Below are 11,942 nucleotides of genomic sequence, written 5' to 3' on the forward strand. Positions count from 1 at the left end.
TCTGAAAACTGGAATTTGAATCCCTGCTCATCTGTAGAAAACTACTGAGTAGCCTCAGACAAGTCCTAAAACACAGGATCATTTCAGCCTCAGAGGAAGGCAAAAGCAAACCCCCCTCTAAACAAATATTGTCAGGAAAACCCTGTGATATATTCACTTTTAAGGTTACCATAAGTCAGAAATTACTTGAAAGCACATAATAAGGTTGTACAATACAGCAACCTATGCACACTAGTGTCAGCCCATTTCTGCCAGTAACAGCACAGCCATAGTGACAGCACTAGAACTGGGAGGGCAGCGCTGGCTAAGCAATCTTCAGGGATGAGCGGCTTTGGGCTATGTAAACCCCAGATTATTTTACTCAGGCTGCTGCTACACTGCAGGGTTATTGCATTTTGACACCACTTTAACTGCCATGGTTTCATGCTATGGAATCCTGGTATTTGTAGTTTCTTGTGGCCCCAGAGCTCTGACAGAGAGCCTGACTACAGTATCTCACAAAAGAACAAAATTACAGAATTCTATACCATTGAGGCACTGCAGTTAAAAGCGGTGTCAAACTGCAATCATTAGTAGTCTGTAACCCCACTTCAATCCTTTGGGAGAGGTGGGGAAACACAAATAAATTATTATTATTATTATTATTATTTAGTGTAGATGCAACCTTAGTTACAGGCTCTTGACTGCATCTTTGGAAAGGATTATCTGTTCTTAGTTCCTGGAGAATCAGGGTGATGCTAAAAATATATATTTTTTAATCAAGCCTATTCCTCTCTATGAAAATTTAATAAATATGTGAGAGTTACATTGAAAATCCTCTCCTTCCTGGGTTTCAGCCTGCACACACCACTTTCCAAAACTCTTCCACCAGTCATATGGTCGTCCACCCACCCTGGCCTTATGCAACATCTTTACTCCTGCCTTTGTGCCTCAACAATCACAATTAAAACTAAAAAATAGTTTTAGTTTACTAAAACATAGTTAAAACTGATCACCATGTCCACACATTTTGCATTTCTATGGCTATTCTTACAGTCTGATTGCAGAGGTCATTCCTGGGTTTCAGTTCACCCTGTGCATCTGGGGAAGTAAACCAAGTCTACATTCTTTCCCTTAACCTCAAAGGTGCTACAAGAGCCCTTTGCATATTGAAGACCTAAGTTTGATTAAACATCTTCTAAGCACAATCAAAGAAGCAACAAATACTAAATACAGTAAATTCATTTCCTTTATGGCCTATTAAAAGTAACAGCACAAGTAAATGTTAATTACCCTGCTAAACAATGTATGCAATTAAACTGTGTCTCCTATTAGACTGTGTATGATATTAGACTAACATTCTAATTAGAATTTTCTTTCTCCTTCCTAAAACACAGGATCATTTCTATCCCATATATTTAGGTAAGTATCATTTTAAAAACACAGGCCATTTTTTCCACATTTGGATGATAATAGTTTTGTTATTTTAGTGTCTAGAAGACATAAGGAGAAAATTGAAAGATGACTGAGATGAAACAGTACTGTTAACAAGCTCCTTTAATGTGATTATATTCCTGAAGTATATGCCTGTGCAGTCAGTGCCTCCAGTTATGGCTTTCTTTGAAAGCAGAAATCACAGCGAACAATTATTCTGTGTTGGTGTGGTCCTGTTTGTGAGGTGTTCTGTTTTCAGAGTGGGCTGTGAAATGCACTCCTGGCCTTCTGTCTCACTTTTTCAACTGCATTTCACTAGACAAAGGCCTAAATTCAACTTCTAGCCCCAAGTAGAGTAGATGCATACGATCTTTGTGGAATAAAGTAAATCCATAAACTGGGTCAATGAATGCTTATGCAAAGTCTATCAGTTCAGTAGATCTACTCTAGCTAGGTCTTGTAATGGATTTAGGCCATGGAACACCATGTGAAATGATCCTTGAAGCAATTCTGCCATTAAAAGGTGACTAATCATCTCTTTATGCACACCATATGTGTGCTTCTTCCCTGACTATAACTGTGACATGTATGAAAACCACAACTACATGATCTCGGGCCATTCACACTACACAATAATAGCACTACTGTACAACTTTACTTGTCCTGGTTCTGTCCTTTGGAATCCTGGGATTTGTACTTTGGTGAGGCACTGCAGTCCCTTGGCTGAGAATTCTAAACGCCCTTCCCTAAAGTACCAATCCCAGGATTCCACGACAGTTAAAAGTGGAAGAATAGTGCTGTAATTCTGTAGTGTGAATAGCCCTGGGCTTGGTATGAGGATAAGGTGAACTGTAGGGAGACATGTACACCAGCGTGACCTCATTGACAGAAGGGTGGGATACAGATGCAGCCTGGCAAACAGAAAAGTCTAGGAAAAAGTGTTCACTGAGGCGGGATACAGACGGGCAAAAAGGGGTGTGTTCATGACGTCATGAAGGTACAGTATAGCCTTCAGACGGCCCTTACCTGAATGCCGCCATGAACACGCCGCCTGCACGCCCCAAGCGGGAAGAAGCGGCATTAAAAAGGTGCGGCTTTTCCCGCTTCTTTTCTTTATACTGCGCAACTGTGCAGCTCCGTCTATAAGCTGCTGCACCGGTACGCCAGAATTGTTACGCCGCTAATTTAAGTTGCCCATTTAAAAGCTCCGTGTCTGCTGTGTTGCATAATGAGTCGGGGTCCTGGAACATGCGCAGTTTGCACCGAGGCTCTAATTAGAGCGTCAGATGCCATGCAGATGTGGAAGCTGCAGCACAGCTGCACTCTATTTTAATGCTCGTAACCCTAACCCTAACCCTAGAGCAACATGTACGCATGCGCTGCTAGAATCGTGGAAAGTTTGGAATTTAAAGTGAACCCCTACACACATTCCTGTGCCATTTTCACCTAACAATAAAAAAACGCTAAAACTTTAAATATTTACATATGTACAAGGGAGGTGATGGGGGATGGCAGGGGGACAGAGGTGGCAGCGGCGACAGCTGTGGCTGTGCATTGCAGATTCAGCAAGAGCACGGGACCAAAGGAGAGGAGGCATCCACGATGCTGGTGACACTAGCAACGTGCAAGCGGACAAGGATGCCAACACCAGCTGATCACCAGCTGGCAGGAGACCACCATTGTTCTTGGGCAGGGCGGGGGAAAAAGTTTAAAGGGGTTTGGGCGCTTTAAATGTGCACATAGGCTTTCTGCCGCCGGTGCTGAGCGCCGCAGCTGCGCATCCGCCAGCCGGCAAAAGAAAAAAAAAGCCCAGTTTTTGGCCGCCCGTGAGGAAGCTGCCTCTCTCTTTGCAGCGTCCTGCGAGGCGGCAGTATGGAAACTGCGGGTCAGAAACGGCCCCAGGTGAGGCGTCTTCACTCCCCCCCCATGTGGAAGCCCCATACACCTTAGCCACGCCCCCGGGGCGGGCGGTCTGGAGGCTCCGTATTCAGCAGAATACACCTCCAAGACGTCTTCCCCTGCCCGTCTGTACCCCGCCTGAGTAACATATAAGAAAGTTTTAATATTTAAAATATTCATATGATGCAGTAACAGCAATTTCCTGGCATCCAGATAAACAGTGTGTAGGCAAAGCAATACACTGTGCCAAAATACACAAATGACAAGGAGTGTATACACTTCCTAGATGCATACAAAATGAAAAGTATAAAAATATCCAACATCAATAGTGCTTGGAAAATAAGAAGTATATGAACTTCCAAAGAACATACAAAATAAAAAGTATTAAAATATGCAAACATGTTTCAACTAGAGTCTTCTTCAGTGGAAAATAAGGCTAAAAATGGGAATATATAGTTAATGTTCACAAATAAACACCATGTTATAAAGTAATGATCTGGCAAATGTACCAGTAATAACATCCAAATAATTATCCTATTTCCAGGGAGTCATCTAGTATTTGGATATTTTTTATTTTTTATTCTGTATGTTCTTTGGAAGTTGATTGTTGATTTTTGATTAGGTCTTAAGTTATTTTTCTGTAAGGTTTTTAATGGCTGGTAGGCACCCTCATTTCTGGGATATATGGATGGGTTACACATTTTTCTATAAATAATATGAAATAAGAGGCTTTCATATGGCTGTGTGTCATTCAACAAGAAGCCTAGCAGTACAGGGATCAAATCAAGGCACCATGGATCATGAAATGGCAGGTTTGATCCTACCCTCATTGTTTCTGTAAATGATCAGAAAGAGATAAAATTAAGTAACAGGGGACTTACAATATTCCTCATGACATATGCATAGGGAATAGTATCTTGTGATCTCTTGTTTCATTTTGGCTTATCTCATCATAGCACTTTCAAAGTAAGAAGCTTTAGGAGCAGTTTGCCATTGCCTCCTCCTGCACAATACTAACAAGAGTTAGCTAAAGTGCCACTGCTGCTGCCTCTGAGAGATCTTCCGCAGTGTCACCATCTACAAATGCTACTGCCCAGTAGTTGTTTGACGCATTTAGTCTGATTGTTCAGCAAAAACCTGTCTGACTTGGGAAAGCCAACCAGTAGTCATGCTACTATCAGCATAGCCTTTTATTTGTCTTAATGAAGTCATGGTCCTGAATCAGTAAGAACAGTTCTTGGAGGTCTCTCATTCATAGGGTCGTCATAAGTTGAAGTTGAATTGATAGTAGATAGCAACAATAAACATATGTGAAGTCAGGAAGAAACTCTTCTGGAACATGGCCACATAGCCCGAAAAACCCACTAATAAACATATCTGTAGGGTTGTTCAAGTTGAACTGATGGCAGACAGCAACAGCAAAGATATGTGTAGGATTGTTTAAGCTACCATTGGTGAACAATGCACAGAGGTGGCAAGGGAAGGCAGACAAATTCTGCTGGCTCTGAACAGTTTATTTCTCCAGTGGCTTACTTCCTTCTGTGCCCTGAGGCCTTTTTCCTTCTGCTACCACTGCTTATGCCAGTGTAGTTATTTTCACATAGTGTACCCAATAGATTCCTGCCAGTGTCTAACTAATATGGAGAAAAATGGCTGATTGCTTCTTGATTTTCTACTGCTTACATTTCCCATAGAATGTGAAACACAGTCTGTATTCTTGAGCTATATTACCCCTTGTCTATATTTGAGTTAGGATTTCTTTATAATGGATTAACTTACACTCTTTCTTGGTGATCACACAATTACTTTACACTGAGTATATCCACGCTGCAGAATTAAAGCAGTTTCAAACCACTTTAACTGCCATGATTCTATCCTACAAAATCCTGGAATTTGTATTTGATGAAACACCAGGACTCTCTGACAGACCAGGCACACAAAACTACAAATCCTAGGATTTTGTAGGATAGAGTCATGCCAGTTAAAGTAGTATCAAACTGCTTTCATTCTGCAGTGTGAATACACCCCTTGTCTTAATATATGGTTTTATTCAATATGGGCTGTTCATGTCTAAAATATTTGCAGAGGTGGGGCAGTTTGTAATGGTGGAATTAGGTAGAATTAAATAGATACCATGTACTAAAACAAAATCACCTGTAGTTAGCACTACACTCATGGTATAGGATTATGTAAACTCTGGCAAAATCATAATTTCATCACCAGCTGTTATAATTAATAAATCTTGAATGAACTTATTTTGAAAATCTGGATGGACTTATCTCTTATCTTCAATTTGAACATGAAAGATATTTTGTGCCCTGAAAAATGGTCAAGGCTGACCTGTACAAGCAGCAAAACAACATTGCATACACCATCTTGGTTTTATAGCTCCAAGGTCAGACCACAGGAGGAAGGTGGCATTTTTCATTCCTGTCCTGGACATGGAAGAGTAGTAAGGAAGAGAAAAGGCTGTCTGAAAGGCTGTTACTTGGTATTAATGTGATACTTGAGAGATTTATGAAAAATGCAACACTACCCATCAGCAGTCTGAACTAGTACATTGAAGGAATGACTACAGTATAACTGAACTGAACCTGTAGCTCAGTTCTTAGCTGCTTTGCAGGTGAAATAGTGGTTGTAGGGGTTATTGCATATCTACAAGCCACTTTTTCTTGCTTTCACAGACTGCCTGGCTTCATTCCGAACAGGAATATTCAGGGTGCCATCACAGTCTTCAGATTCTCCAGCTGACCTGCGGTCCTGTGTCAAAGGTAAGCCATGTTAAAATATATAATGTTTCCTGAACTAAGATAGAAGTAGAGCTGGTTGATACTGATTGCATATTGCATTTTTGTTTTCCATAACAGAGCTGCTTGGTCTAAAAGCAAATAGCTGGATTTTTTGGGGGGGGAATATTAGACTTTTTTGTTATTTGCCTTCCAATTGATCTCGACTCAGGGCAACCCTGTTAATGAGATGAATAATAGACTAAGCAGTCATTGTTTAAAAAGTTGCAAGTGGGTTGATATACTAGACTCAAAGACAAAATGTAGGCTAACATAATTTCTCATCTTCAATAAAATGGTGGGGTTTGAAATCAAATGCTCAAGACCTGTCTTCAAGTACATTATACTGTCTTCAAATAGTAGACTGTACTTGACTGTAACAGATTCTGGCTTATTTCTTGGTACTTCAAATAGCTTCAGAGGCCAAGTTACATGTGATGATGTTCATGCTTTTAAATAGGTTTTCTCATTTTGGAGAAGAAGGTTTCCAGGGCCTCTAATCTAGAATGTGTATTTAATTTGAATTAGCCCCCCCCCAACACACACATAGATTATCTGATGTAAATAGCTTCCTTCTGGTTGCTTTTTGCACTAAAAATGCAATTTACATGAAAGCAGAACTTTCAGGAGTAAACAGCAGTTAGAATGAAGAGACTTTGATTGGAAAACCAGTCTGTTTTTTCTTTGGAATAAAACAGGTAAGTTAAGGGTGCTTGTTAAAAAGCACAAATACTGTCATGTGTAATTTAGCATTTAGCCAGTAAGGAAACCCTTCAGTAAGATGGCTAGCGCAGTTTGTCTTAGTTTGAATAAGAAGGAATTGATCTCCAATAGTATATGTATCTGAGGAATGCAAAAATGGAAAATTTGTGATCTCTTCCTCACATCTGTCAATTTCAAGGTTACAGCTCCATTTTTATTTTATATGTTTCCATTAAACAATAAGGGAAAATCTGAAAGTATACTATCATGCAGAAGAACAATGGTATCCTAACCAATATATAAAAAAGAGATAGTGATCAAACCAGACCCATATTGTATCATGTACTGTATAAGCAGGAGTACTGGCCAGTAAAGTCCTCTTCCAGTTAGTGCTTGATGATTTTAAGGCATGGGGATACATAGTTTTAATTATCTTGGCTAATTCCTTTGTGTGCAATTTTTGCTAGCATGGTGTAGTGGTTTGGGTCTTGAACTACTACTCTGGAGACCAGGGTACAAATCCCTATTCAGCCATGGAAACCCACTGGGTGACAAGTCACACTCTCTCAGCCTCAAGGAAAGGCAGAGGCAAAATTCCTTTGAATGAGTCTTGCCAAGAAAGCTGCACAATAGATTGGCTTTAGGGGCACCATAATTCAGAAATGACTTGAAGGTGCAACACCACAACAACTTCTTCATTTCGTACCACTGTTCTTTTGCTTATTTGAGCAACATGATTTGCAATCACAGCACATTATATAATGACTGAAATGATATATTACACAAGTTAAGAGCTAAAGAATTTTTGGCTTTCGATATATTCAAGATTTCAGTATACAGAAGTACCAGCCAATATGGCAAATGGCCAGGGATTATTGTAGTTGTTAATCAAAAAATCTGGAGAACCAAAGGTCCCCCACCAGAGGACTGCAGAATAGCACCACCAATTTTACCATCTCACTTTATACATCTAGCAAAGTGTACTCTAATGTTCTGTTATGACTCATGCCATAATAAATCTGTTTATTTTTCAAGATAAACTATTTATATTGCAAGAGTAAAACAGTTTACTTCAAGAGTAATAATATAATTGCTCTGAAAACTGAGAAACTAAGAATAATATGAAGCAGGAAAAGAGAAGAGAAAGATAGTTGTTGTTTTTTTATGTTGTGTTCCTTCAAGTCTTTTCCAACTTAAAGCTAACCGGTCACAGGGTTTTCTTGGCAACATTTATTCAGAGGATGTTTGTTTTGCCTTCCTCTGAGGCTGAGATACTGCGGCTTTCCCAAACTTACCCAGTGAGTTTCTATGGCTGAGCAGGGATTTGAATCCTGATATCCATAGAGTCACAGTCCAATGCACAAAACACTATACCACACTGGTCCTATGCAGTTGTAAATTTGAATGTGGTCAGTCTTCTAGGCCAGATGTTAAGGTACCTATTGTGTTGGGAGATAGGGTGGAGTGGAATGGAGATTGTGACAGTGTTTTAAAGCTTCCTGAATTTCTGTAGATTGGATTCACACCTAGGAGTTTACCGCATCACTTTTCTTATTACTCATGGTTTACCTCTAGCTGTCTTAAATCAGATGGCATCCCGATGTTATCAGATGGATTTGGCCTAATCTGCCACCCAGGTGCATCCTCGGTCCATCCCCACTTCCAGGAGGACTCTGGCACCCATTTTCTTAAATCAGAAAACTGGATCCGAAAGAGCTGGGAGGAGCCCTCATGGAAGCGGGGATGGACCCGGGATGCACCTGGGTGGCAGATTAGGCGGCCAAATCCATCTGATAACATCAGGATGCTCCCGATTTAAGATTTAAACCGGCTACAGGTAAGCCGGTTTAACAAACAATGTGATAAACTCCCTAGTTACAGCTACAGATTACACCTATTGAAATGAATGGGACTTAGTTGAAGTTAGTCTTGACTACGTTATTTATTATTGATTTCATTGAGTCTGTTCTAAGTATGAATAGGTCTGGATCCAATCCATTGATACCTTCATTTTTGTTCTTAACATTTCCAGTTGCATATTTTCAGGCTGTTTGATCAGATGCAAATTCAGGCTGTTTGTTAAGATACAAATTATATGCAAAAAAATGTAGGAAACAATCTGTGAAACATTTTCTTTCTTTCCCTGTAACTGCTTTTTCTCATTACTTTTATAACTAACATGCATAGGTAAAATCCTGAGGAGGGCGTGGATTCTTACTTTTAAGTATCTGTCCTCATTTTTTGTCTTTGGGAACAGATGAGGACAAAAAGGAATCCTTGATAATTATGCTATCTGCAATTGGAAGTGAAGCACACCTCTTGGGGAACAGTGCTAGCAAGCCTGAAGTGACAAATTAAAGTGTATACTTACTCTTCTCTTTTTCTTACCCTCATTATAAGCTCTTGAGGGGGGTGACAGGGATGTATGAACATATTATCTTCCTGAATAGTCTCTCGTGAGGAATGCCGCAGTGTTTGCTGTTAATTTTATTCCACATCTGTACTTGTGTCAGAAAATAGTTGTCACAGATTACCCACAGGAGTAATGTTGACAATATTACAAGCAGCACCATCAAAGTGTTGTAACTGTGACTCTCTGCCACAACATTCCATTTTTTAGAATTCTGCTGTGTTGCTTCATGCTATTCTGAGATAAACTGGAATTGCTACCACAGCAAAATACTTGGGATATGAGATTCTTTTGTCCTGCAGCAAACACTATTATGCCTCAGCATTGCTGTGGGACATATTGCCTCATAATGTTTCAGTTTCTTCAACTGGATTACCTCATTGTATGGATCAGCAGACCTTGAGACAAATAATATCCAAGCTTTATCAGCTGTGTCTTCATTCTTCATTCAAACCCTTGACATTTCTGGGAAACATTGTGTTTTGTGGTTAAATTCCTTGATTGTAGGTATGAATGGAAGATCTTAGATTTGAAGATCACTCTACTGGTTTGCAGTCATTTGTCTGTACCACAAATACAGGTAAAGAAGGTATGGCATGTGAATGAGCACACAAGCTCCACCTCCAAAGTCCTCTTACACCTCTGTATTAAACATCTTTACACATAGAACACCAACATCTGAACAGAGGCTTGTAAGCAGATTTGGATGAACACATCTAAAAGGTTTCTGCAGCCTTCTAGGCTTGTCCATGTCTCATGCCTACTTCACCTGTACCCATTGTAAAGGTGAATGCATGGACAGCCCATGTGTGTGCAGCTGTTGCCTCACTGCTAGGCAGCAAAGGACTCTGCCTTTCTGTATATACTCTTTTGTATTCCTAGCAGTTCATTCCATCCTTCTTCAGTCCTCCATTTGTATGAACAGTTATAGGAAAAATGTTAGGTAGCAAGAAAAGATAGTCTTGTTTAACCATGGACCAAAACTTGAGACACAAACTCTGAAATATTGCAAAATAATAATAATTCTTAACTATCTTTTTATAGTACCCAGTATTTTCCAGCAAGCCCAAGAGATAAGTCTTCAATAAGTAATTTATTTTATTATTTTTTTCTATAATGGCCAGTTTACATTTGTCTCCCTTAAAGGTGAGCAGTTTGTATTCTTGGATAGCAACTCCCATCAGTTCCAGCCAGAGTGAAAAATGATGGGAACAGTCCAATAGTATCTGAAGGTCCACAGGTTGCACACCCAGATCTATACAGATTGGGTCTCCCTTACTCCAAATGCTTGAGACAGAAGTGTTTTGGATTTTGTATTCTTTCAGTTTTTGGAATATCTGCATAAACACAATGAGATACTGTATCTTGGAGATAGGACCTAAGTGTAAATGTGAAATTCATTATATTTTTTTTATAAATGTTATTTTTATTAATAATAGGATTAAATATATTATATAAGAGATATACATTTTTGTTACATCTATAAAGGAGTTTCCATACCATACATTTGACATTGGTAATTCCATATTATATATAACCACTCATTGTCTGATTGTTTGATTATATTCATGCAATGCATTTTATATCTTGAAATAAATTGAATGCAGTATTAGTACAAATAAACAACTACCGTAAAACAAATTGAAACCTGTATCAGAACAAATAATCACTTACTTTAATTGTTATTTAGAAAAAATATATTATTTAATTGTTTGTTTTATTTGTTTATTTAGTTTTATTTGTTATTAATTACCAACGTATCTATATGTTCTATTTCTAGACTTCCAGTTGTCTCACTGGTTTGTGTGACTTAATTATTTACCTTTGTCCACTTCTACTTTCATGTTCTTTGTGTGAATAGCTTCAGTGTATATATGAAATTCTACATTTTCTTGAATTGTGTAGTCTAATATAGTTTGCTTTGTATGTTGCTTGTTGTGTCTTGTTCACCTCCATTTGTTCTTGCTGTTTTCCGTGATTAAATTCCATTCCTTTTCTGTTGTTTCCAATGACTCTCCATTTAACCAGGTAGTCAGTTTGTCCATCTTTATTACATCCAACAGTTTTATTAGTGATTCATCTATAACAATCGGATTGGGATATTTTTTTTATTTTCCATATTTGGGCTAAGAGTTTTCTGGCCACAGAGCCCATATATATTAGTATTTTCCTGCAGTGTCTTCTCCCTGTATGGTTAGATATTGTATTTGCCAGGTTAAGTAAATATCTTTCTGGGATCATCTGGTATTTTATTTTTAAGATTTTGCAGATGGTTGAGTGGATGCCTGCTCAGAATTTAAAATTCATTTGTATTTTGTATACAGCTTTCTCACATATACCCTGAAGATTTTTTACATAATTTAAATAATTTTGCACATGAAACAAAGTTCATGTACACGGAACCATCAGAAAGCAAAGGTGTCACTATCTTAGCCACCCATGAAATAAGTTTTGAATTTTGGAGTGTTTTAGATTTTGCAATTCTGGATAAGCAATAGTCAGCCTATTTTTATAGTTGCCAAATCAAACTGATTTCCTTCCTTTCCTTTTCCTTCCTAATTCCCTAGGCCTGATTCAGCTTTTTGATGTTTTGTGTTACTTAAGCTTCTGTATGGCAGTTGCATGTTTCAGTATGCTATATTGTGGCAATATGCTCTATTGTGGCAAAAAAATGACCATGTAAGTTAGGACTAATCCCACTGGTCATACTATCTGTGTACTGTTGAATGTAG

At 38.7% G+C, this 11,942-nt stretch overlaps 1 protein-coding gene across 1 annotated transcript in view; it reads left to right on the forward strand.

The window, feature by feature from the left end:
* Window positions 1–11,942, forward strand: part of LOC121917232 (vitamin K-dependent protein S-like) — a 75,573-nt gene that overhangs the window by 21,745 nt on the left and 41,886 nt on the right. The window contains exons 3-4 of the mRNA XM_042442990.1: window positions 1,377–1,401; window positions 5,997–6,083. Coding sequence (XP_042298924.1) covers window positions 1,377–1,401; window positions 5,997–6,083 — 112 coding nt within the window. The remainder of the gene's footprint in view (window positions 1–1,376; window positions 1,402–5,996; window positions 6,084–11,942) is intronic.

Source organism: Sceloporus undulatus, unplaced genomic scaffold, assembly GCF_019175285.1.
Source record: "Sceloporus undulatus isolate JIND9_A2432 ecotype Alabama unplaced genomic scaffold, SceUnd_v1.1 scaffold_13, whole genome shotgun sequence".
In the NCBI taxonomy this organism is placed as follows: Eukaryota; Metazoa; Chordata; class Lepidosauria; order Squamata; family Phrynosomatidae; genus Sceloporus; species Sceloporus undulatus.